Consider the following 27795-nt stretch of genomic DNA (forward strand, 5'->3'; position numbering starts at 1 on the left):
AAGTGTGCTTTACGAAAGAGTCTTAGGTGAGTCCTAGTGTCTAGAATTAATGTATATTACCATACTAGATCTCTAAAGTTTCGCAGAATTTGGTTTTCTAAGTGTCAGTTTTTAATTATTAAAAATTTCTCACTACTCGAGATTTTTAATAATTATTTGATGTAAAATGTAATAAGTGTTGTCTATAGAAGTTGTAGGGGGTATGAGTAATCAAAATTAGACCTCTACTATTGGAAACGCTGAAAGAGGAGTCAATCAATATTTCTTAGCAATTAACACTTTTAAATATTTTCAGAGCATTAGTTAATCTTTAATTATTATTAATGTTTATGCATTGATAACAGTAACTAAAAGAACACAGTAGGCACAAGAATTTTAGGTGGAAAACCCCCTCCGGGTCAAAAACCATCGAACGCTTTTCTAATAAATTCTTTAATCTTCAACCCCAACTGAAATGAAAGCAACAACTTCCTAGAATTCTAGAAAAGCATTCTTCTCCACCTCCCATTGGAAAGACGCCCCAATGCCCTGGTTTCTTCAGTAGTCAATTGAATGGATGCTCCAACATCCTAGACCAACCTACCACCCTGAAGTGTTCACAGACTCCAACTTGTAGGCGACTTCATGCACCTGCCTAGCACCTCCCAGCCACCCTTAAATGACTGAAATGAGCCAAGAGTGTGGATTCTCGTACCAGGGACAACGATTCATGATACAATATGCTTTACAACGATTTTGACCGAACACCCAATCACACTTTGACCTACAACCCAACCATGACATCATCCCAATAGAGACTCCTATACCTCCCAATAATGCCTTTTCGACTTTAGGCAGATTGACTCTTTTACAATAATGACTCTTCCAATGATGACACTTTTACAAATGACTCCTTTACAACTTTACAATGATGACTCTTGGCCTTGACAATTCTTCATAATATACGGATGGTTTTTATGTCTTCAAAGGATGTTCTGCTGCAATGCCTCCTTTGATTTGATACTTTGCTCTTGAATTCTTGCTTGAAGTTGTACTTGAATCTTCTTCTACCTGCATGCAAAATTTGCCCAGTGAAACCAATCCAAAAACAAAACAAAATACCCTTCAACTTACCTTTGCCTGCAAAACACATGTAAGTGCATAATAATGAATAAATACAAATTAAGATTACGATGCATACCTGAAGTGTGCTTGTCACTTTTGCTGTTGACAAGTTGCAGCAGTAGACAAAGACTCCCACTCTTGATATAGGCCTGGACTCTATGCAAGACTATATCCAAAACCGACCTAAATATATATATAATAAAAACTGATGACAAACCCTAGACTTGTGATGGACAAAGTTCTAAGTACAACAACAGAGACCATTCTATCAACTATGGCAAGACAAGTAACATGAACTTACAACATCATATAGATTTAGCAAACTTGGTGTCGCATGAAGAATATGTAGCATAAAATGTGTAGTATCAAGAATAGGACATCCGAAAAACTAATTAGAGACATAGAGATATAATCGAGACACTGTATATACTTATGTTGTCCTGCAAAAACATATGTTAGAGATGATACTCAAAATTCAAATGTAAACACTAATCATACATACCTTGCTGTAGGAGACTTACCCTTGACTGTTGATGTGTGGTCCTTACTGCAGTGATCCTTGAATGCATGCTTTTTCTTGCCTTCTATAAGCTCTATATTTAATCTATTGTATCTATGTAATTTCGGACCTCTAGGGTTTGAAATTTCGTCTCGTGGTAGCCCTCTAAGTGCTCTTTCCAACTCCATAGGTTTGATCAAGATTGGATTCTTCAAGAAAGCGTTATGCCCAATCCCCCACGATGACCTAATTATAGACTGGTTCAGTAGAGCGAACTTGTACAAAGTGCCACGTGTCACTGTTGCGACCTTTGACCCTGAAAACGCTACTAAACAAACTACAGTCCATCCTCTTTCTGTGACTATTTACGAAATTTGAATCCAATGCTCAGAGAGAAAGTTATGACGATTTTCCCAATGTCACCTGTTTGACATGGAATTCAGGAGCTTGCAAAAACCCTAACTTCCTCAGATCATATCTCTGAAAATATAGTGAACCAAGATCTGAAATTCAATCACGAGGTTCATCAAGATTTCGGCTCAAATGGGTTTTAATTTCAGCTTCTGAAGCTTCGCAGAACAAAAAGTTATAGCGAAAATGCCACGATGACCTGTTTGAAGCCACAAAATCCCTACTAGAGGAGGATATGAGGGTCATTATTTATATGAATGTCTTGAGTTGAGAGGGTCCTCAACAAGTGAATGTTGGAGGGATTTTAGGAGCAATTTTTTTTTTTTAATTATTGACTATTCAATGACCACAACCAATTATGAGTGCCATGCCACAACCCCATAGGGTTTTCGCCCACTAACTGGGGCTACTAGCTTCAAACATGAATATCTCTCAAACCGTGAAGAATTACTTGGTGTGCCATATATCAATGGAAACAAATCGACGAGTAGAATCCATCCAGAAGTTCCTTGACTTAGAATAGAGTAAGTTGTCAAGTCAAAATGCCCATGCAAGATCGGGGTAGCCCCTGGTGTTGCTTGGGTTGACATCAATGACAACCACTGATCAAAATTTATTTTCCTTTCTTTTGACAAATATATTATATCATGACTCAAATACAATTATGAAGACCGACACTAGTTACATTCTTCAACAAAAATAATTCTAGTGTGATGAAAAATGAGTCATGTAAAAGGCCTAGGTAGCTTAGGACTATACTAGTAAGTAAATTCACTCTAGGGAGTTTTTTTTCCTTAGCCCATTATTTGTGTTTTTCAACACTTATAATTAGTTGAGTTTTTCTCCCAAATATACCCCAAAGCTAAAGTGCGCTTTACGGTGGAGTCTTAGGTGAGTCCTAGTGTCTAGAATTAATGTATATTACCATACTAGATCTCTAAAGTTTCGCAAAATTTGGTTGTCTAAGTGTCATTTTTTAATTATTAAAAATTTCTCACTAGTTGATATTTTTAATAATTATTTGATTTAAAATGTAATAAGTGTTGTCTATAGAAGTTGTAGGGGGTATGAGTAATCAAAATTAGACCTATATACCTCAAATTTCTATCTAGACACACTTTGAAAGTGGAAAAATATCTATTTACTCCTGAAAGACCCTTTTTCTAATTTTTGGCCAAAAAATGGCAAATAATTAGCTAAAAATAGCCAGAAAAATAATTTAGTGAGTTTGGGCGAGCACCCACCTTCTTGTGGTGAATTCATTCGAAATTCACAAGAGAGCTTAGCAGTGCAGTTCAGTTTAGATTGGAGGGCCAACATAGCCGTGAAGCAGATTCTTGAGGCCAGTTTCCCATCTCAACTATTTTGTTGTATCATCATGTAAACCCCAGTTTCTATTATAATAAAAGTTGAGATTGTTCCTGCTTATTTTGTTATTATTTTGCCGTATGCTATTGGTTATATTTTTACATGGAAATGTTCTATTAAAATAAAAGGAAACTTTTATGGAGTAAATTTGGTTTAGTTAAATTTCTACATAATCAGCAAAATATCCCATTTGGGATATTACATACCCCACCCGAGTGTTCATAGGGTATGTCCTTCAAGTACTATTCTTATCCTGGATTCCCCTTCCTCAAAGAATATCGGTCTTCTATGACTACTCTTATCTTGGATGCCCTACCACATCTTCAAAGAGTATCGGATGCCATATGCTTACCCAATCCTCCATGCTTTTTTTTCCAAGTGAAGACAAGAATGATGTGTTTATCTCTCCCTCTCAACTAGGGAGGATGTATCTACTCCAATGAAGGAATGTACCCATTCCTATAAAAGGAATGTACCCGTTCCTATAAAAGGAATGTACCCAAGCTCCCACTTAATTAGGGACCTGTTTTTAGCAGCAACTCTTTCTTCATTGGTGGAGATCACGGGACCTTCAACTGCTTGTAGTTCTCCTTCATTCGTTGTCATGAACTTCATTTTTTAACATTATGGAGCCTTCATCTTTGGGACTTCTTCATAGGGCATCAGCCATCCATCACTTTCCTTCTCAAATTAGGGTAGTCATGTCTTTCTTCCTTTTATCAGAGAGTGATCCATTAGACCATATATGGCTTTTCCTCATACAACTACCTTTTCCACATCATGTATTCTTCATGATCTTCCATCCCACCACATGAGTACCAGTTGTCGATGACATCCACACCCTTCTTTCAATAGCCCTGTATTAGCCCATCCAAATATTGTTCAAAAATCAGAAATGAACATCAAATAAAAAATTACCTTTTGTGATGGCCCTTCATCATGACCTCTGTTTTCTGCAACATCAACATCCTGCATTCATATTGACACATCTCCAAGATATTCATTTGTCAAGGGTCTTCTTTCTTTTCAGACTTTTCCAAGGTCTTCATATCTTTCCCATGGAGATATCATAGTCAATTCTTCTAGTTATAGGATGTTGATTGCCTTCTCCATAGTTGCATTTTTCATGATCTCTTCCTTTCTCTTTATTCACATATTACTTCCCAGGAACTCCCAATCATAGTTCCTTCATTTTGTCAACCACCTCATATTTCATATGAGGACATATTATGTTGATTTCATCTAGTTAATATGTGATCCATGCCTTTATGCATCCTTTTTAATGAAAGAGATCCTTTTCCCTTGAACATGCTCATCCATTCTTACTATCTGCAACTATACAATGACATGACTTAACTCATTGAACGTATGCATACATACCTCATTTCTTCTTTGATCATCTAGACTTCCTTCAGCAACTTCCTGTCCTCAATTGAGAGTGCTTCAATCATCTTTGACCTGTTGCATTCCTTTTTCATCACACTATCATTCTTCTAAACAATGAATCCCATCCCAAGTGGAATTCTTAGTGAGGCATCTTTCAAGAGATGAATCTTCTAATGAATATTCCAGCAGAGGATCCTGATTATCCTCATCTTGCAAATGCTCCTTCCCAATGATGTATGATGAGCTTCATATACTAGATGACTTCCTTCTTCCATAAGTACTACTTATGTTTCTAATGAGGTTACCAAGAGCTACTATTTCCTATGATGACTGCTACAAGTATGTAGACTTTTACTTTAGTTATGACATGAGCTCTTGTATGCTTACAATGATGCCTTCTTAAGATGCATCCTATCATTCTTCAACCATGACAGAGGTCTTTTACATCATGAATAATGTCTAAGGGTCGATATAGTTCCCTTCTTCCATCATGTTTCTCAAAGGATCAACCCATCCATCTTTATTTCTTGTATTTGCAATATAACTTAACAAGCACCCCAAGCAAAGAATATGATACCAAAACATGATGTCAAGTTATCCTTCTAGGGTTTCTATGCAACCAAGAGGTCATCCTAGGGTTTATTAGGTACAAAACCTAAATCATATTATGTCACATTAGGGATTCTCCCATGCCCTAACATCCTAACAAACCCTAGAAGTCAAGTTATAGGGAACAACTACCTTAATATTAGGGTTTCTAAATACTAGGGCTTCTTATCAACCATCTATAGTTAAAGATACAAACCCTAGAGCCATAACTTCAACATCTTATGATGGACCCTTAAAAATAAAAAATATTATACACACCTTATGAATATTTAGCTGGGATGCCATGGTTCCTTCACAGTAGTATTTTGCTGTCCTTTTTGCTATTTTTCTTTTATTACTCTTCTGATGGGACCAACTTCTCCATGAGCTCTTTTCTACTATATTTGACAGTTTCAAGACTTCTTTGCTGTAGATCTTCACAGTAGGGAATCTTCTTGCTGTATTTGTCTACTATCTGTAGATGCTTATTTGCACTCTCTTTTAGAATGTATTTAAATGATTGTCAAGGCACTTCCACTGGAAGGTTAGCCTTTCTCAAATGATTGATCGTTCCACAAAGAACAAGTATATGTGAATTGTTGATGTTTTCACTCTTAGTGCCATAGATGTTTGACTCACCCCAGACTTGGTTTTTGCAATTATTGAAATGAATGTTATATCTTGATTACCTTCATGATTCTGAGGATGCCAAGATACTTGATACTAAAGTTGCTTTAGTAGGATAGCCCTTTGGAGAATAAGTAAACAGTCCTTTCTTTCAAGGCTTAGATGCTTGATTTTCTTACTAGAGGACTCAAGTTGTTTTTGAACATTTGAAATGTGCTTTCGACTTCTTGAAACAGTTATTTTATATCACTTTATTATGTCCATAGATTGTAGGTCTTTTTGCTTAGTGAAGGTCAAATATTGTAGTTAAGACTCTCAATTGATTTTGGAATGAGATTGGGTCCTTTTAATGTCTTGAGAGATGTAGTTCATTGTAACTTCCTTAAGATCAGACCTTGAGATTTTTGTGCCAAGAATTTTATCAAGCTCTCTTTTTGACTTCGACCCTAAGTATTCTTCAAGATTCATCCTCATTTTGATGCCCCCCTTCAAGTTGCTTTTACTCATCTTGTTTCTGTAATTCTTGATGATCTTCCAATGCTTCTATCCTTGAGTGTCCTTCTTTGAGCTTCCCTTTCTTGACTTGATGCCTTAGCTTCTGATAACATGTTGAGAAACTGTCATTTCCCTTTTCAAACACATTTGTAACAAGGTGTTTCCACACATTTTTGCACAATTTTGGCTAAGGGAAAGAACCCAACATTTTCGACTTAGGGACTTAGGAGGAAATTCGACTTAATTTGGTTGCTAGTGGAAGGTGGGGGCCATCCATGTGGGAATTCAAACTAGGCCATTCAAATGGCTTGAAGGGAATTCAAAGTGTTGGATGGAGGGGCCCACATGAGGCAAGGAAGGCCCACAAAGATAAAAGGAGGAGACAGTTCTCATTTGGATTCATTCTTACACCTTGCAATCAAAATTACTTGATTGTTTGCTCTGTTGTTTAGCTGAGTCAACCGGGTGTTTAGCCACGAATCTCTCAAGCGGGAGATTCAACCTCTAATTCGGGGGCCCATCCGTGCCCACCCTAGAGAGGTAGTTCCATAAGTATTTCAAGAGTTCCAGGAGTGTGTACAACACTACCATTCAGCTACAATAGGGAGTGCGTATTTCTGGCTAGCTGGAGAATACGTAGGGGGAGTTTGGAGCTATCAGTGGTCAAGCATTTGCTAGGAGTGTTAGAGGATTGGGAGAGAAACAAAGGGCCAACCTTTCTTGTGAGTTTTGGAGTCAACAGAGCCTGCATCCCAAAAATTCGATTTGCAGTTACCCGGGGCCTGCACAGAGAGCCATCACTAGGGTCACGTGGGAGTTGGAGGAAGGAATTGTAGAGTTGGAGCTGGACGGGAGAAGTAGGAGATCGCTTGGAGGGCCATTTGAGGAGGATTTCTGGAGTTGGGAGAGTAGAGATTGACAAGATCAGTCACAACAACAAAATTCAAAATTGGAGGAGGGCCAAGTTGTGAAAGGTCATTTTTTGAAGGTTGGAACCAAAGGGAAACCCTTTTGGGGTTTTGGGCAAGGATCACACTCTTGATTTTATAGAATTTTCTGGGCAGATCTAAGGGGTCAAACAGAGGTCCCAACTCAACTAACAGCTAAAGAAGTTAAGGGGACTTTGGGCCAAAATTCAGAGGTCAACGTTTGGCCAATTCCTTCATGGGTTTTTCTAGGTTTAGGCCAAGGAGCAAGGAGCTAAAATCTCATAATTTTCTAAACATGGGAAACAGTGATTCCAACCCTTCGAAGTCAACAGACAGAGCAGTTTTCTGGGGTAGCGCAGTTCAGTTTGGTGCAACAGTTGTAGCAGCCTTCAATTCAACATTTTCTCAGCTAGGTTTTGTCATGCTTGTCCATTGAGACAAGCCCGTGTGCACCATTCTATTTTACTATTGTATTTTGCTCCTGAAGAAGTAATAAAATGGCTCAACAATTCTCTATTTCTAATGTTTCCATGGGTGCTTAATGTATATTTCGTTTTTCTGATTGCTGGATTGTTTGCAAGCTTTGTATATCACTTACATTCCTGTTTAGGATCATTATAGTGGTATCAGAGCCATGATCTTGGCCAACTGTGGGGTAGCCATATAGATCATGGAAGATTTGGGTACGTATGCACAGTGACGAGTTAAACCATAGACAACTTATGGCTCAAAGAAGATTTAGTATGCAGGAATTCTAGGGTGGAATCCATTGGAATGATGAGAGATTGGCCCAGTTGAGGAAGGTGTCGAACCAAATCCATTCTCATCCTTACAGTGAAGACATTAGTGGTGTGCAGGCTGTAGGGTGCAACCATCCACATTGTGTGGGGAAAGTCAACAGAATCAGGGCATCAAACCTCTTCAAAAGGAGCAGGCAGGATAGGGGCAGTTAGAGGGTGAGACCAAGGGGCGCTTTTGCTGGTGGAGACCTATCTTTAGATATCAGGAGCCTAAGGAGGAGGGTTTTCTGGGTACACTAGAGCGTGAGGAGCGTGTCAATGTGTCTAATGTCATGCAGGAGTCACCCTTGTTGGAGATTCCATTGATAGCTCTGGCTGACACCTTGGGGGAGAGAGTAGAGCACACACCCACAAGGCCTTCCATTGACGAGGTGCCAAGAGACATGGAGGTGCCATCTGTTGTTAAGGTATCCATTGATGAGGTATCTGGGGTTGTGACTGAGTACTCAAGTGATAATAGCGCACCACAGGTTGATGAGGTGCCGGGAGACATCTCCACCATTGATGAGGAGCCGATAGGTACAGAGGCATCTAGATCTATGCCAGAGTTACTAGACGACAGTCACCTGTAGTTGATTGGCGAGCATGTCTTGCGTGTTGGATTGTCTATGGAGGAGCAGTTGGAGGCTCATGTTGAGTCCATGATGGAGGAGGATATGCAACCATTCTTCGGGCTAGCCATTGATGAGGGGCAACATAGAGATCACATGCTGGGATTTCAGCACAGTTCGTTTCAGAGGCACATTGACGAGATCTACAATGTTATTAGCCCAACCTTATGCATTGGATTGAGGGAGGTAGTGTTGTCTAGACATACCCTGGGGGATGGTTAGGTTAGCAATACTGAGCGACATGAGCTGAGTATGACACTGCATTAGCTTGGAGGGTTTGTTTCTTCCACAAGGGATTGTACATTCGATCCCTCCTTTGGGATTGGGTGGCGAGAGGTACTGAGCTGGTACCCGATGGAGCAGGCTAGGCGGTTGGATACATCCATGGCCACATTTCAGTAGAGGCCATGGATAACCATAGGGACTCGAGGGCCAGATTGTTGTTGGGATCCAGGTGGGATTTCCCATCACATCATAGAGTCGTTAGGTGATGGTAGTAGCTGCGTGATGGATCTGACGTTTGGGCGCACACACATTTTCAGATCTCCATCAGAGCTTGGGACAACACTAGTGACAAGATGGTTTGACAGGGGAGCAGACCAATTTCATGAGTTGTCTTGGCATATTGATTGTGCATGGAGTCATAGGGTGATTAGCCTACTCTGGCAGGAGCTGGTAGGAGGAGGTGGCATTGGCAGACCACTGGACAGGGCATTACATGGAGACGATGCTCTCTCATTGGTATATTGGACACTGGAGCTACTAAGGATAGGCACAATAGTGTCATTCCCATTGACATGTGAGGAGTCATACCGCTTAGGTCTTTCAAGGCATCTAGGGAGATGTAGCCCACATCATGGAGGGATTACTAGCAGATTGGTGGATGTGTTGCCACATGAAGGATGGCATATGATACAGGGTGGTACGATAGTAGGCAGTGGTACCCAGGGGTGCACAAGGATATGCCGCAGAATCTAATCTTATGAAGAGGGATGTGACCTGATGCATACAGACCCAATTTTAGAACCTAGCATCTAGTGTTGTATAGAGGTAAGCAGTGATGAATAGTGGCCTGCAGAGGAGCATGGAGATGCGTGGTTGTTTGATGTAGCATGTTGTTTTGCATTGAGTGACTCACCTCACATCGAGTACACGTGGGAGAGCCAGATACAGTGACAGGTAGGATACGAGACAGTACAACAGTAGCTCAGGGTATCCAGTGTTGTACAGGGATACGCTATAGTGTACAGTGCTAGGTCGAGGACTATAGGGATACTCGGTGGGATTCAGGAGCATATGGTGCTGCACAATGAGGTCTTGGAGGGTTTCCTCCAAGAAGACTTATGGATGGAGACATTGGGCATACCTTTGGGTGTACTTCACCAAGGATCGACGGGGACGCATATGAGCAATACTCGATGGTATCCATGGGGACTCACATGCCTGTCCCTCTTATACATCACTTACATGCACAAACGACTTGGTTGTTGTCCTTTGACACTCTGGGTGCGAGCAGTTGGGTACAGGGAGCTCACCTAAGATATTGGGATGACACTCAACGCACTAGGGGAGAGACTTAATGGTGGCATTGGGTTGGTGCATGAGTTGACAACCATAGGTTGGGGGATGAGGTGATCATCTATAGGGGTGGCATATCATTCATCAGTGAGCCTACGCCTGGGGAGCAGGTCACGAGGGAGACATGTGTCACTCTTTCCACAGGGCATGTCAGGACCATGCATGAGCAGAGGATACCGTGTACGATTGAAACAACTTTCTAGTATGTGTTCGACCTCCAGACATTGTATTGGCACATTATTGAGAGGGCGGATGGCAGACTCAGGGGAGATGGTTGGTAGGGATAGGTGGGGTCCACATACCTTGAGTCAATTACGAGTATCAGATACCCATCTTTTGGTTGCATTCAAGGGGTAGCTCTTTAGCACACGTGGCTCCTAGCGATCATCGGTACTACACAATGGCATGCACAAGGAAGATTAGCATGCATCAGATTAGCCCATGATATATGAAGCCTATATAGTGATCACATGCAGGGACTAGAGATGAGAGCCAGAGGGATTCCATCGGTTGACAGGGCTATGCTGCAGCAGGTTTGGCTATGGGATGCAAGGATTCAGTTGATCGATAGATCACTTGTGATGAGCGGAGTCGTGGCAGAAGGTGATATAGTTCGCTCATGGGATGACACATGGGGGTTCACAGAGGGTTTCATCATATGGAGAGGTAGAAATTCTCTGTTGTTGCACAAGTTTAGAGTTAGATTTGGATGGTAGGCCTTGGTGCCATGGAGATGCCCAGGCAAGATGTGTCTCGCCTCTTTTAGTACTCCACCATCGAGTTCCAGGAGAGGAGGATACTGACTGCGCATGATGGGGAGTATGACATAGTTAGAGTAGCACAACGTCAACATGGTGGCACCACTCTGGGACTAGCAACGAACTGCGGCATCACAACTCTTCACAACTCAATAACCTTTAGGGATGTGTTGGCTATTGCAGGGGGGGATCATACAGATCTTCCATTGGGCTTTAGCGAGTCACTGATGGAGCAAGGGACTTCTGGTACTTTCACCGGGCAGGATAATGAATGGAGTGAGGGGAGCTTCATGTTGGACAGGATTGCCTGGGATCCTGGTATTGAAGGATTCTTTCATATCAGGACAGTGCAGAGGTCAGGCACGATCCAGTGGCACATCTGGGACCTTGGCACATTTTGCAGTGACAATGGGGAACAACAATTAGAGAGGATGATTTCTTATGCATTGCTTGAGGACAAGTGATTTTTGGTGCATTGGAGGAGCTTGCCGGATGAGGATGCCACCTGGGAGGGTGAGCACATTTTGGAGCACCCAAATTTGAGGTTGCTTGAGGGCAAGCAACATTTGGGAGGGGAGGATTGTCATGTCCCTTCTCAAACACATTTGTAATAGGGTGTTTCCACACATTTTTGCACAATTTTGGCTAAGGGAAAGAACCCAGTGTTTTTGACTTAGGGACTTCAAAGGAAATTCGACTTAATTTGGTTGCTGGTGGAAGGTGGAGGTCACCCACGTGGGAATTCAAACTAGGCCATTCACATGGCTTGAAGGGAATTCGAAGTGCTGGATGGAGGGGCCCACATGAGGCAAGGAAGGCCCACAAAGATAAAAGGAGGAGAAAGCTCATTTGGATTCATTCTTACACCTTGCAATCAAAGTTACTAGACTGTTTACTTTGTTGTTTAGCTGAGTCAACCGTCTGTTTAGCAACAAATCTCTCAAGCGGGAGATTCAACCTCTACTTCAGGGGACCATCTGCGCACTCCCTAGAGAGGTAGTTCCATAAGTATTTCATGAGTTCCTGGAGTGTGTACAAAACTACCATTCAACCACAATAGGGAGTGCGTATTTTTCGTTAGCTGGAGAATACACAGGGGAAGTTTGGAGCTATCAGTGATCAAGCATTTGCCGAGTGAGTTAGAGGGATTGGGAGAGAAACAAAGGGCCAACCTTTCTTGTGAGTTTTGGAGCCAATAGAGCTTGCATCCCAGCAGTTCGATTTACAGTTACGTGGGGCCTATGTAGAGAGCAATCACTAGGCTCACATGGGAGTTGGAGGAAGGAATTGTAGAGTTGGAACTGGCCGGGAGAAGTAGGAGATCACTTAGAGGGCCATTTGAGGAGGATTTCTAGAGTTGGGAGAGCAGAGATTGACATGGTCAGTCACAGCAACAAAATTCGAAATTGAAGGAGGGTCAAGCTGTGAACGGTCAATTTTTGAAGGTTGGAACCAAGGGAAACCCTTTTTGGGTTTTGGGCAAGGATCACATTCCTGATTTTATAGAATTTTCTGGGCAGATCTAAGGGGTCAAACAAGGGTCCCAACTCAGCCAGCAGCTAGACGAGCAGTTCTCTATTTCCAGTGTTTCCATGGGTGCTTAATGTATATTTCATTTTTCTGATTGCTGGATTGTTTGCATGCTTTGTATATCACTTGCATTCTTGTTTAGGATCATTAGAGAAATCTAGGGCAGTGTGATTAAATGATTTCTCTTGCTTGATAACTATTTGTGATGTGATTTTATTTCTTTAGATTATCTTTTTCTTTTCACGTGATTATTATTAGAGTTTTCTTCATCAAACAACTACCAAATCATAAAGAACAATGAGACAAATGACACAAGGTATAGGTGATCAACCAGACCCAAAACCTCTCCATTCTTGAGAGGAAAACCCAAATGAATTCTTCTTCCTACAGAAACTTCAGTTGACGAATTCCAAGACCTAGACCCTTGACCAAAGCCCTCCAAGACCAAGTCAACCTTGCCTTTGATATTTGCAACTTCAATCCTGCAATTGCAACTTTGACCTTGACTCTACTTCGACCTTGCTACTGCACTTCGACTCTGCAACTCTGAAATTTCAGATCTGCAATATGTGACTGCAATTTCGTATTACAAAAACCCTAAATCAGTTGGATGATGGACAAGATCTCTTCCTTCCTCCTTCGCTTGGCTATAGGCTACTTCCTCACCAATTTGGCTTGCACAATTGATACTCTCTTGCTACATTTTGGCCTCCTATGGTCGCTGTAGTATCTCAGTCTTGTTTGCAACATGGAGATGCCCTAACCCTTCACACGTGTGAGAGTTTTAATCCAAAACAGGCCCAAGCAATTCAATTTCTTCATTCTTCTTTCTTCGCTAGTAAAGGAGGCTTCTTCTTGTCCCTTGATTGAACTTTCTTGTGCTTGGGTGAGTGCCATTCAAATGAGGTCGATGGCTCTATATATAGGCTTCTTGACACATCCTTTTAGGCCAACTTGAAGTGTCCTTACACCGACTTGTTGCTTGCACATTTGACATGGTCTTGGAAGATCTTTTGACTCTAATTTGACTCAAATAATTTTCTTACAATATGTAACATGCCCAAATGGGTCATTCATACATGATAATGACTCAATGACTTTATGACAAACCTAGAAGAGCTCAATGGGTGCTTTGACCTATAAAAATAAATTCTCTTGAGCATGAAACCCATGTCTCAAGGCTCACAATAATAAATTTATTTTTCTTTTTTCATTAAATACATAAAATCAAGATTACATCTATCATTATGAAGACCGAACCTAGTTACATATTTTAACATTTGCTTCACCTTCTTCCAACTCTGGTGCTTGATGAACACCTTCTTCCCTATGAAGTAGACATCAAGTCCCTTTTCTTGTAGTTTAGACACTGAAATCAAGTTCATGCCCAAACTTGGACATGCAACACATCTGTAACACTAGCACTTGCTCGTGACTCCCTCTGAATGTCGATGGTACCTCTCCCAATTGGAGTACATTTTGTTTTGTTTCCCATTTGTATCTGGAAGTCCATATCTTCCTCCTTGTAGCTGGAGAAGTAGTCTCTAACGCTTGTCATATGTGCTGACGCTCCACTGTCTATGTACTAGACACCCTGTGAAGTCAAGCTAGAGAGGCAAGATATTTGAGTGAATTCATCTTCCAACGTGGAAGACAAATCCAAATTAGCCTGGTCTCTGAATCCTTCTGCGATCATGCCTAGAAAATCTACAAACTCAAATACATTGAAGAAATTATAAACTGGGTTAAAATAACCTTGTGCTTTCTCTTCCAAACCTTGCACTAATTTACACTATAAAACCCTTTTGCTGCAGATCCTTTGTGCTAGATCTGCTCTGTGAAATTCAATTTGCTCCAGGAAATGCTTTCTGGAAACCTCACTCTTTGTTGTTGTTCAGTGAGACAACTGGCACATCCTCTTAAACACACACTGGTTGACTGGCTTGCGCAAATCTACTCTTTAATGCACTAATCTCTCTGATCAACACTAACCTTGCTAGATTTGCTCTGATCTAATATTCTATGATACCATATGAAATTTCCACGAATCGCAGCAAATGGAAATTATTCTCCTAACTTATGCAGTTTATTTGTCTTTTGTTAATTATTAATGACATATATCGAATAACTCACACTGAAATTCTTCACAAATAAAAATACGTTGTGGAATATAAAACACTGGAACTAAGAAATAATGCACACACATAATAATTTTGACATCGTTAATTTTGGGCAAGCATCCCTGAAGAAACTCCAAAGGGAAAACCAGTGTAGTAGATGAGGGTTTATAATATTCTTCAACAAAATAGATAATTACAACTAATTGCCTATTCACTGGAAAAGCTTTGACATACAAATTTTCTCAATTGGAAAAATATCTAGGAAATTACTTTTTGCTCCAACAAATCGATTTGGCCTCCTCTAAGCCACTCACACTCCTCTCTGGCACTCACACTATTTTCCTGGAATGCACACTGTTTGCTCAAACTAATTTTCACAACCTTCAAGACTCACTCCTTGCAAGTCAATCTGCGTCCCTTTGCCTCTTGAAGCTACTCGCACCTCCTCCGACACTTCTTCTGGCAACTATTAGTCAAAGTTCTTCTCCTACTACATGCACTGGGGAAACTGGCTACTTGCACTAGCTGAATTGGCCTCCTTTGCTAGACAACTCGGCCTCCCATCCTGACACTAGAATGCTGGAAAATCTCTAGAGAATTTCTCTGGAAATTCTCACTATTGAAAACACTGCTACTAACTCTGTCTAGCTGGAACTAGGCATTGCTCTCTGCAATAGGCTAATTCGCATTGCCTCCTTCTGTGTCACAACTCTTTGTATGTCTCTCCAATCCCATCAACCCTGCTCTGATAATCTTCTGTTGATCAATCAACGACCATGATAAAATCTCAAGCGATGGCTAAGATCATTTTGACTCCATCAAATCACTTTTCTGGAAGTCTCTAGAGCAAAATCGATTTCCCTCAATCAATCTGATTTAATCAACCAAATTTCCTAAGTTAGACTTAGGAAATATTTAATTGTTGACTAATTAATCTAATTGAGGTGTTTCTAAGGCTTTTTTTCCGAAACCTTTTATGGATTCTGGAGATCTCGTGTTCCTTAGCCTCTTAGACACCATAGGGACTAGAACACTTGTCTGCTACTACCAAAAGCTAACACGTATAGGGTTGTTGGCTATCCAAGATAGCTAAAAAAATTCTCCTATGGGGTTACCCACTTTGGGTGGGTAACAAGGCCTGGGCAAGTGTTTACTCAAAATTAGTTATTATGTAAGACTCTACTACTCTTTGGTGCCTCTAAATCAAATGAATGTTTGGTACAGTTGATGACAAGGAATATGTATTACTTTTAAATCCTACTTAAAGGGTCATTTGGTTCGAAATATTAATATATATTAATCTTGGGTGCCTCCAAACGAAATGACATACTTAGTTTAAAGGCACACAAAATAGATCTTATTCTTAATAATATATATTAAATCAAGAGCAATAACAACTTTTGTATGTCTCTAAACCAAACATCATGTAATGACCCACCTCAAATTATAAGAAACATAGAAATATTAGCATGCATATGAGACATGCATATGATAGCTATATATGCATGTATTGCATGCATTGCACTAGTATGTGTACCAACTAATTATGGAAAATGTCCAAGTATAAGGTAATGAATTAATTATCGAAGTGTTAAGTAAACACTAAAAGTGCTAGAATCTAATGAATATATGTTGTGGAGTACTTGTTTTGAGTACCACCAGCATAATATATATATAACTAGTACATTATTAAAAAATATATATAAATACAAGGGATTTTTATTAATTAAAAAAAATTATATATTGTATATTACATATCAAATGAAAAGAACTAGTTATATAAATCTTTAAGCTCTAAATTAAATTATTAAATTTTAAAAGGGGAGGAACTAACTATTAAAAGGGGAGGAACTTTAAAAAGTATAATTTAATAAAATATTAAATATTTCTATAATAAAAAGGCAAGGTATTATTTAATTCAATGAATGGTCACTTAATCAAGATACTAAGTGATGACCTCCTCTTTAGACATTGTGAGGAGCCACGTAACTGATAGAAGGCAAGAAACCATGCCTCATTGTATAAACAGTGAGGGTTGAGAGCTGGTGATGTTGGAATACAAGGAGAACGCATGAGGCACACCAAAGGGGGGAGACGGAGGTGGAATTTACAACAAAGAGCCACAAACAAAGGGTGAAGACTGAGCCTTGATTGTTCTTGGAGTTTTGGGCATGGGGGCTAGAAGACATTTTTAAGCCTTTTGGATCTAGGAACCACAAAGGTTGATCCCAGATAGGTTGCACTGATCCTCCTCCTGGCTCGAACTGATGACGCAAGCACTCTGCGTCACCCCTTCCTTGTTGCTTTCTGCTAGGAATAACTTCTGTCACTCGGGACAACTGTTTTCTGTTGCTACTGCTCTGCTCGATTGATGCCTTCAGTTATCCTATGATATGCAACCTCACTCTGATACCATGTTGGAATTTCTAAGTTTAACTTGTTAGAAATTCTTCTTGTACTATTTGATTTATTTCTTCCTACTTGTTCAATTACTTAACAAGTTATTTACCATGTAAATACTAAAAACAAATACAAGTACAGTATCAACACATACAGATCATCAACTGAAAGTAAACAAGCATACAAGTGACACCGTTTTTTTTGGACTAATGTCCCCAAAAAAACCCAATGTGGGAAAACTGGTGCAACTATTCAAAGGGTTTTATTATTATGTAGTTTCAGAATACAACCTGGGTGCCAGAAATGGCTCACCCAACAGAGAATGCCTCGGTAGTAGTACCTCTTAGCTAAAGACATATATTCCGGCTAAAACACTGGATGAACGATCCCACAACAACAATGCAGCTTCTGCTGCTCTGGGTCACTCTGATAGGGACTGCATCACCTTATCTGGCTCTCTAGCTCTCAGTGTGTCCCACGAAATGCTCCCAACGCTGCCTCTAGGCCTTGCGTCAGCCTCTTTGGCCAAACGTCAGACTCTTTGGGCTATGTGTTAGCTTCTGGAGCCTCTGCATCAGCCCCTTGACCCTCTATGTCTCACACGCTAGCCCTCTCTGGCTCTACGCAACTCTTGACTGCCTCTACGTCCCTCTCCCGACTCTGCGCTGATCCTCCTGGAACTAACTCTGCTTCTCTACTATGTATTCACTGCCCCTCAGCTGCAACTCTGATCTCTCACTCAATTTCCTCAGCAAACCCTGCCCCAGAAAATCGAGTTCTTGATCTCTCTCGGTGTATTCTCCAACTGACCCTGAAGCCTACTCTTATACTTTTCTCGTTGGTCCATCAACGGCCGAGATTAAATCTCTAATCAACGGCTTAGATTAGATTTGGTTTGATTCATGACTTTTGGACCATTCTAACCCAGTTTTATATTAATACCCATTAATATTTTATTTTTCCTAAGTTTAGACTTAGGAACTCCATTAAAAATATTAACTATTTTACTATCTCCCAAACCGGTTAGATTTTGCCCAAGCCATTTTTGGGTCTTGGAGATCTCATGTGCTTTAGCCTCTCCACCAATTTTCGTGGCTAGAGCACATCTGATGCTACCCCAAATCAAGATATGCATGCTAATATTTCTAAGTTCCTTATAGCTCGAGGTGGGTCATTACACATCAGTTTGGTTTGAAAGCACTCAAAAGTAGTAGAGAACAATATTATAAATATATCCAATTTCTCTCAATATTCCTGATTTCTCTTGAGATTTTCAGGTAGTCGATTTGTCCAATATTTTCAGTATTCTTCAAGTTTATTATTGTTGATATAATTTCTGATATTTTCCCTAATATTTCCTCTTTCCAGACTCTTTGTGATATATTCCCAAAAATAATATTTGCATCATTGGTAGAGATTCCTTTTGATATGATTATCAAAAGCAGTTTCTAGATTCTTAGGTTCCTCCACACCAAATGATTGTTTGATTACGAGATCATGAACAAAAGATATTTCTCCTGTTAATATCATTCGCACAACTGTGATTTGCAGCATGTTTTCATACAAATATAAACTACCTAATTTCTTAGGTTTTTAGTTTCCTTGACTTCAGCATATGCTAACATAACTTGTGAAATGCATCAACCATTCCCAAGAAAGCTAAGATGTAATTTAAAAATACAATGGTCACATAACTCGAATGATGCCTTAATTGATTCAAACGACTAAAGTATTATCCAAAGCAACAAAGGACAATTCTTCATTACACATTCCAGTGATTTCTGATCATAACAATAGAGTTGAGAGTTACCTGCTTCTGGAATAACCTCATAGTAAGGACAAGCGTGTCTCGCAACCTACTGTATGCACAATATCTCATTGTGAGCTAAAGTGCCTCAAAAAATGAATACAAATTTGTCAATAAATTCAAGAAAGAAATATCCTAAAATTTGAAAAACTACAAGGATATTTTTTTTTCTTCTGTGTAAGATGCTTTTCAAATCAAAATTTACAGACAAACACATGAAAATCTAACTGCAATTTATGTAGGCTTCAAGCTGATCACATTCTTCAATACTCAAACGGATTACTAGTCTGAGATTAAATGAAATCTTACCTATAGCTAGAACACAACCTAACAAGACTATAATGTTTTTCCATCTTCTCAAAAGGAATGCTTGATCTTGTGTTGCATGGACACATATACAGATATGGATATGGGGAAATGACACACACACAGACACAGAGACAAAACGCCCATGACCCATAAATATAAATTAAGATCTCGAAATATATTTTGCTCCAATTCCTTAAGAAAAAAAATTGTAACAAAAAATCAAATCTGTGTGACTTGGAGAGGGGTGCTATTTTATAGGAAAGTGTTAGGGTTTTAAGGTATCACTCTTCACCTTTGTTTATTTTTTATTTTTTATTTTGTGTTTTTAGAAAATCGATTTTTTGCAAGATCTGTCCACTTGACATTTTGTGCAAGCCGGGAACAAATCTCAAGCAGATCCTCTCGCACTTCCAAATCAGAACTGTGTCCCAAACAGATCTGGTACAAATCAATAGAAATGTGGATCCTCCATAGGCAAATCAATAACTATGGCCTTATCATACAATTAGAAGCTAGAGCAACAATGTATAGAAGGTTAACATGAAATAATTGTTAGACATGTAAGTTACATGACACATTCCCTCCCCACCTCCCGTGTCACAATTCCTTCGTGTCGGACACAATAGCATCATGACACATGCCCTACACAAGTTTAACTTGTGTCCTAGGTGCAGGGCATGAGTAAACCCATATCGGGAATGTGCCAATTTTGTGACATGTGTCCTGTGGAAAAAGCCTTCGTGCAGTTTATAATTTGCTTTTGGCCAGATTTTGCACTCATTCATTCACTGTTTTGGAGCTGTGGGAGCCTTTGGCCTGTAAGCAAGGGAGAAAAATGAGTTTTAGAGGCGATTTGAAGTGCAAGTGGATTTACCTTCCAACTACAGCAGTCCGTTTTTCCTTACAACAGTCTAATTTTCTTCATATCACAGCAATCATGCCTCAAGTGAGGGCAGCTTGAAAACGGCAAAAAAAGGGCAGGAATGTCCCCACTAATAATCTCGCGCCTCATTCGATGTCATCAGGGTCTGCAAGTGTTCCATATATTGGAAGTGGGGCTGCAACAACAACTTCAAATGTTGAGAGAAATGTTCTTTCAGCAAGACAGCAGGATCAAGAACATAAATATCACTTGTGGAAGTATGTTACAAGACGTCAAGGACCAGGGAGCAAGTTAAAGGGAGGAGGCAATGTTCTTTGTATTAAAAATCTAGGGCATCCTCCAAGCTGATAATTACTTCTTATGAATATAGTTAAGTAATTTATTTCTTTTGTTCTTTTCCCTCATAATGTAATTATAAAGAGGAGCTCAGCAATAAAACAAAAATGCAATAAGGATCATAAAGAGACAGCCAAACAAGAACAAACACTTACCCTGGGAAAACCCACATGGGGGGAAACCCAACAACCCTTTCTTTATAGAATCAATTCAACAAAAGACATCAAAGTCATAGACAAACTGACCAACATAATAGAAAGAAGGCAATCCATCAAGAGTGAAGTCAACCCTCCATAAAATTCCACGTAGAAATGTCCTCAATTTGTCCACAGTCAAGGTCTGCTTCATGTTTGAACAAGGGCCGAAGTTTGGCCTCTCTCTGCGACAGAGGGTTCAGACTAATCAAAGATACCATCAAATAGAATACTGGATCCACCTCAAAAGAACATCACAAAAACTCAACATTTTGTAATCACTTGAGCGAGGGAAGAAATATAGCTTATACTTCTTCTGTTTGACCTGTTGACCACTACGTGTCAACGACCCATAGCAGTACACCCCTTTTTTTCGCAAAAGGGATAGCGCCTGATCGGTGTGTCTGTGCCATCCAGCCATCATCATCAGCCTGACCAAGATGTTATAATGTAAACCTTTTCTGCATGTGTATAATGTAAATAATCTCCGCAGATTTGTGTCATGTGTGTAATTACCTAGGTAAACCTATTTTTCTGGTGACGATCTACATTCTGGAAGGTCTTTTGTCTTACCGATCCATTCTTGGATGGTCGACAAAGTTTTCCTTTACTCTTACCCCAAAGCCGGAATGGATTTTGTCACTAAGATCTTAGGCGAGTTCTAGTGTTCTAGATCGATTCTATGTAAAAGTGATTTGGGAATAATCCTAACTATTTGGTTAGGTTATTTTATGACAAATTGCTTGGTCTACTGGATTATATTTGTGTCGCAAAAATGGTAGTCTGTGAGGGTCTTTTACAAATGGGTTTTCCCACTTGAGGTGTAAAAAGATATGAAAATCACGATGTAAAGTGTCTTGAAGGTTCGAAAAATAATTTATCCCCTCATAGGTTAATTAATTAAATTTTCTGGCCAAAAATTAATTAAAATCCGAAGCGAGAAATTTAATTAATTCTAGGTCCTAGGTAAATTTAAATTCTCCAAAGGCAAAATTCGCCAGTCCTTAAAAATTAAATTTTAAGAGGTTCAGGGACTAAAGTAAATTAATTATTTTGATGAATTTTAAGCCTTTGATCCCCGGAGTTAAGTCAAAATCAAAATTTTGGGGAAATTAATTCAAAAATTTAATTTTTGAATTAATTAAAATGCATTTAATTGAAAATTTCAAATCTCCCCAAATATTTAAATATTTCGACGGATGAAATTAAAAGAAATTTTAATCGTCATCAACGGTCGAGATTACTTTGACGAGGATCACTCGAACTAGCCATTGGAAGATTATCTTTAAATAGGAAATCATTTGTTAGTCAATAGATCCGACCTTTGAGTCGTGTGCTTAACGAAAAGCTCTTGTGTAATCTTTTTTCCTGGATAATAAAGAAAGATTTTGGGATTAAGTTTTGTTGGTGTTATTCTTCATGGGAATACTGTAAGATGTGTCGTTTTCATGCTTAAATCTTTTTTAGCCATTGATGATAGTTTCTAAAGAGTGATTTGAGTACAAGTATCTTGCTCAGTCACTAGGGTTTAAGTGATAATTTAAATTTTAAATGTAATAGCACGTATCTTTATTTATCTGAATTCTTATTATTATTATTATTTTTTCGCTCTATTTTGATGGCTTAGTTGAGTTTTGCAAGAAAGTCTTGAGTTTTAGATCCTCGAGCGTTAGGGGAAGTTTTCAATTGGACCAACCAACTCCCAATCCGTGTTTTCTGAAAACCCGAGCTTAATTTGATCCCAGGCTTATCATAAGATTTTTATTGGTGATGCATGAAGGGTTTTGAACTAAGTACCTCCTTTAAAATTTAAAAATTTAATTTTTTATGTGCGAAATTGATGATTCTGGCTGTTGAGAGCCTTAGATTATCAGATCTAGGAGCGGAGTTGGATTCACACTCCCCAGATTTGATAGATCTGCCATTCCTGTGCATAGATCTGTAAATTTTTTTGGGTTTTCTGACTTGGGTTTCTGGGGTTTTATTTATTTTTTGTATATTTGGGTTATGGGTGTTTTTGTTTTCAGGTACAGGTTGCAGATCTGAATGTGAAGTTTGATTCGAAGCCAGATCTAGGCCCTGGAGGGTAAGATTTGGCCTCAAAATCATTTTTGCAGAAATATTATCCAACCTTTTGCAATCCAAGGGTTTTAAATTTTTTTAAATATAGAAGTAATTTTATAAGGGTTTCACTGATAAATCTGAAGCAGAATATATCGATGTAATCAGAGATTTCTAGAAATTTTTCTTGGGTTCTTTGGCTACCATTTTGTCTGCTGCCTAGGGTTTTTTGCATTTTTGCTGCAGAAATTTCAATTTTTTTTTAAAGAGAGGCCCACAGCTACAACTCTGTGTCCTTCCATTGCTGCTCTTTCCTAAACCCACGACCCTCATTGCTGCTGCCCTCTGCCAAACCACATCCCTCATTGCAGTCTCCCTCTACTCCGTTCTGCTCCTCCCACAAACCCACAGATTCGTGTATCCTCCTTTGCTGCCATCTCCCTGTCCGAACCCTCATCCCTCCTCCCTTGCTGCTGCTAATGTGCCCACAACCTCCATAACCCTTCGATTTCTCATCCTCTTGCATCAGATCTGTCCAGCTCCTCATGCAAACTCCATATGCCCAACGCTGCCCGCAACTTCTCCTCTCCGTTTGTGTATTGTTGTCTCCCTTTGCTCCTTCAAATCCTGCAAAACGAACCTCGCTGCCTGCTTCGATCCCTCCATCTTTCGCCATCGGACTCACCTGCAAACACAACCAAATGTTTGACCTTTTTTTGTGTTGAGGTTTCTTTTGTTTATTTTTTTTAGTGTTCATGGTTAGGGTTTAGGTTAGTTTTCCTTTTTATGTATATAATCCGATTTCATTTCTTTTGAAACCTTAGATTCATTTTATTTTAATTTCGATTTTCTATTTTGACTTTTATTTTTAACTTTTTATTTGATTTGACTTTCTCACTTTTATTTTTTGACTTGTGATTTTAAATTTTTTATTTTTTGTTTTCATTTAAAATTTTTATTCAAAAACAATAAAAATTTCTAAAATTTAAAAATTTAAAAAAAACTAGAACATTTAAAAAATCTAAATTTTTTTAAATTCTGGTGACTAAGGAATTAGGTTAAAAGAGGATTTACGCTTTCACATTAAAAATTTTAATGTGGCCTATGGCCCATTAAAATTTCAATTTATTAATCCTTTCGATTTACTTTGTCATAATAAAAATTTAATTTCTTTATTTAATACATCAAATTAATTTCCCAAGGAACAATTGAATTGATTACATAAATTTTCTTGATGTCATTCTGTGGTAATATTTCTCTATTGTCAAGTGCGATTAATGTTTCAAAATTTATATTGGCGATAGGAGAAGGTTAATTAATTCTAAATCTGGGTCATTAATGAAAATCATTTTAAATTTGGAATCTCTTGCATGATAGAGTTTTGGGCGTTTACATTTAATCGTTCATGATTGTCACTATTCATCACATTTGTATATTGCTTTGGATAACTTGTTTTTACTTAATCTATGGTTAATTAAATACGAAGGCACTGGTCTATAATCATTTTTATCCTGTGGATGTGTCTTGTGTTTAATCTATTGATCTCAGTTAACCAAGATTTGTCCTAAATTCATAAGGTTTTCTATCTTCAAGTCTCCTAGAGCCTGTGGAACTCATTCATTCACCTTAGGGGCTACCCCGCTTGACTTGTCTAGGAGAGAGTCTAAATGGAGTGAGTAAGGATTAGAGTGACAACCCTTACTCTGAGCGTTGTCGCGATGCCTAGACACTTTGTGCGACAACACGACCTCCATATCTTCTTTCTTCATTGACTGCAGAGATATGCTTGTAATGATGTGATCATTCGAAGTGCCTTGAGAGAGGACGAGTTACTCCAATATATAGAATTAATAAGAACCGAATGGGTGTCTCGTTGAGCAGGCTGACATGATGGCTTGGAGGGCTGACTTGGTCACATGTGGAGGGAAAAATACAAATTGAAAATTCATTTTTCTTTTTTTTGCAAAGGTCATGAATAACATGCCTTTCATATTTTTTCCTTTGAATAATAAATTTTTCTTTTGAGCATGAAGAACATGCTTACAATACATAATGATGAACATATACATTATGAATACCCAACATAGTTACAAAATTCAACACTCCCTCTTAACTAGGGAGCTATTCATAATGATTATCAAGATGTTTTCAAGTTGACAATTCTATAAGGAATGATCATCAAGATTAAAATAAGCATCATCATCAATATTATAATCACGAACATCAAACACATTGCCATAACCCAATCTGTACCCCTAACACATGGCACATATGCATTGTTTAGTATTTGTTATTGCTCAAACTAGCAGGGGTCCTAAAAGGAGATCCTTGGAGGGCTACTACCAGATCAAGGGCAACATGGAGCAATAGCCCATTGTCACCTTTGCTTTGGCTCCCTACTATTTACGAACTTTTACCGATGGGAGTGTTGTAGCTTTTTTTGATTTTGATAAGATAGAATATTTGAAGAAAATGTGAAGTTAGAATATGGACATAATAATAGTGAATAAAATGTTAGTAAAAGAAAATATCCTGATGATGATGTCCATATCAAAGAAAATGTTAGGTTAGCTACTCTAAAAAATCAAGGCAAAATGAAAATGTTAGGTAGAGAGAAAACAAATAAACTCTGAAAGTGAGCAAGTCTAAATGCCACTACTCTGTTTCTGCAAAAAAATGGTTGTGCGCAGCTTATTTTAAATGTTACAACCTATGACAGTCAATCTGTTTAATTTTGACTGCTTTATGCTTTAAATTTGATGTTATAGTTAGAGAATAAAGATCTGGCCAAACTGTTTAATCTTGGCAGATCAGTGGTTAGGTAGAGAATAATAAGGTGCTCATTAGTTTAATTTGAGCCCTTGGAGGCTATAAGGGTAGAATTAGATAGTTTGTTTTTGCTAACTAAAAAGAAGGGAAAAGGGTTTGCTAGCTTAAATGCACCCATTAAGTGAAGGAAAAAATGACAGGATAAGCAAAAGGTAAGTAGAGAAAGGTTGCAGAAGTTTAATGGTTGATCGAACAAAATGTACATTTATCATGTTTCTATGTCCATGAGGCAATTACACAAAGCAAATGAAGGTCTACAACATCAATTAATTAACCTCCCTCATCCTTATTCATTCATATATTTACTAATTTCCCCTTCATACATTCATATTCATTCATTTCCATAAAATCCCTTTTCCTATGGTCAAAAACCTTTTTACCTAGGAAAAGTAAAACTTCCATATAAAAATCCCTTTTTACACAAAAAACCATAAAAATATCTTTAACCTAAATATAAATGCTTATATGAAAAGTTAAATCAACTCATAAAAGCATTATACTTAGTATTATTCCCCTTTTCCACTATATTTCATATTAACATTAACTTATGTATTAAACCCTTAAAAATCCCCTTTCCCATATATATTAGCTCCTTTAATATAATAACCCGATATGCCTTAGTTTTATTAATAAAACTATGTACTCTATACAAATATCACATCAGCGAGATTGCAGAACCATTTAAACATGCATACAACCCTGTATTGCGATATGCGATGAATGATCCGGACCCAACGCAATACATGGCATAGTTTAATCCCATTTCGCATCCGCTCCCATCGCAAAGTCCCAACTATAACATATAACCCTTCGCCATTGTGATATGCGATGTGCGATAAGAATCCGGACCCGATGTCATTATATATTACAGTCTATCACCACATCGCATCCACCTCTTGTCGCAAGTCATGACCAAAGCCATTTCTCCCTGCTTTTCAACCTCTAATTGCGATAGACCCGGACCCGACATAGCTATATGTCATATTTCATTTCACGTCATGTCCGCCCATTATCATATTATTTAGCGAAGGCTTACCCTTGCCCAACTCCGATTGTTATATGCGATATTATGCCTGGATCCGATATCATTATTGGCCCGAGTTAATAAATTTCAAATCCGCCATTATTTGTTTTGCAAAGGATTTCTGTGTTAAATCGTTTTTTTGATGTAAACGAAGAAATGACCCGAAATTTCATTTAAACTACTAATCACGTTTTTAAACGTAATTAAGCCATTCTCGCCATAATTAATCCCTCCGTACTCTTTCCACCATTGTTCAGCTTTGCCCGATGATCCGAAAAGAAGACTGTTTTACTGTTTTAATGCCATTTTGCTCTGTTTGCCTGTTTTTTACAGCGCAACCTCCATTATGCCTCTGCGGCCATTAAAGCCATTGTTTACCCTCTGATATGCCCTGGACTCCTTCCGATATCCTTTGAAAGCTCAAAAATTCCATCACGACCTCCTCTGTCACCATGTTTTTCTTAAAAGTTTCTGTGTTTTGTAGGTAAGGACTGTTGTTCCAGGTTTATAAACAAAAAGCCTGCGTAACAGTTTAAAGACAAATATGAAGATTTACTATTGAAAAACACAGTAAAACCTGAAATGCGCAGTCAAATCTACTCAGCAAGGTCAAAGGAGAGTTACAGAGTTTAAAGAACTCAGATGAAAGATCAAAATGAAGAAAACAACTAGCGTAGAGGATACAAACAACAAAGTAGCCAAAAGGGAAAAATATCAAACAACAAAGCCAGCACAACCAAAATAAAAGGGGGCTGAAGGAAGCAGTTCAACAACTACCCCTATCTTCTTGCATGAAGATCTTTTCCTTTCCTAGAATAAATCTTAATCAGTTTTAGGATATTTCTTAGTTTTATTATTGTATAAATAACTCTCTTCTTGAGATGTTATGGGTTCGGAGTTGAAGATTCATAGTTCATAGCTTGTAAAGTCTTGACTGTTAGTTCTACTTTGAACCTAGAAGCCACCTTTGAAAGAAGCTTTTGCAGACACTTGATGTACTCAATTTTTCTGGAACCTTAATACAAAGCAGAGGATTCTGAATCTGGTTTTACACAGTTTTGTGTTATCCTGTAAGTTTTTTCAGTTTTCAGTCATTATGTTACTTCTTCATATGCTTATGATTTATAGAGATATCTACGTAGGAACAA

The 27795-nt window shown here is 38.6% G+C and overlaps 1 protein-coding gene across 8 annotated transcripts in view; it reads right to left on the minus strand.

Annotated features, from left to right (window-relative positions):
- Positions 1 to 27795, minus strand: part of LOC149182086 (uncharacterized) — a 511265-nt gene that overhangs the window by 118873 nt on the left and 364597 nt on the right. For 4 of the 8 annotated variants that reach the window (XR_016257051.1, XM_089416743.1, XM_089416744.1 and 1 more), the window contains exon 20: positions 19015 to 19063. Coding sequence is in view for 5 of the 8 variants with exons in the window: in XM_089416743.1 (XP_089272869.1) it covers positions 19015 to 19063 (49 nt within the window). In the remaining 3 variants the exon portion in view is untranslated. Of the gene's footprint in view, positions 1 to 19010; positions 19064 to 27795 lie in introns of those variants that run through there. The other 4 variants (XR_016257052.1, XM_089416746.1, XM_089416747.1 and 1 more) reach the window with 2 other exon arrangements.

The sequence above is a fragment of the Pinus tabuliformis genome, chromosome 3_2 (assembly GCF_031772625.1).
Source record: "Pinus tabuliformis cultivar Carrire ecotype Pingquan chromosome 3_2, CPIR1, whole genome shotgun sequence".
In the NCBI taxonomy this organism is placed as follows: Eukaryota; Viridiplantae; Streptophyta; class Pinopsida; order Pinales; family Pinaceae; genus Pinus; species Pinus tabuliformis.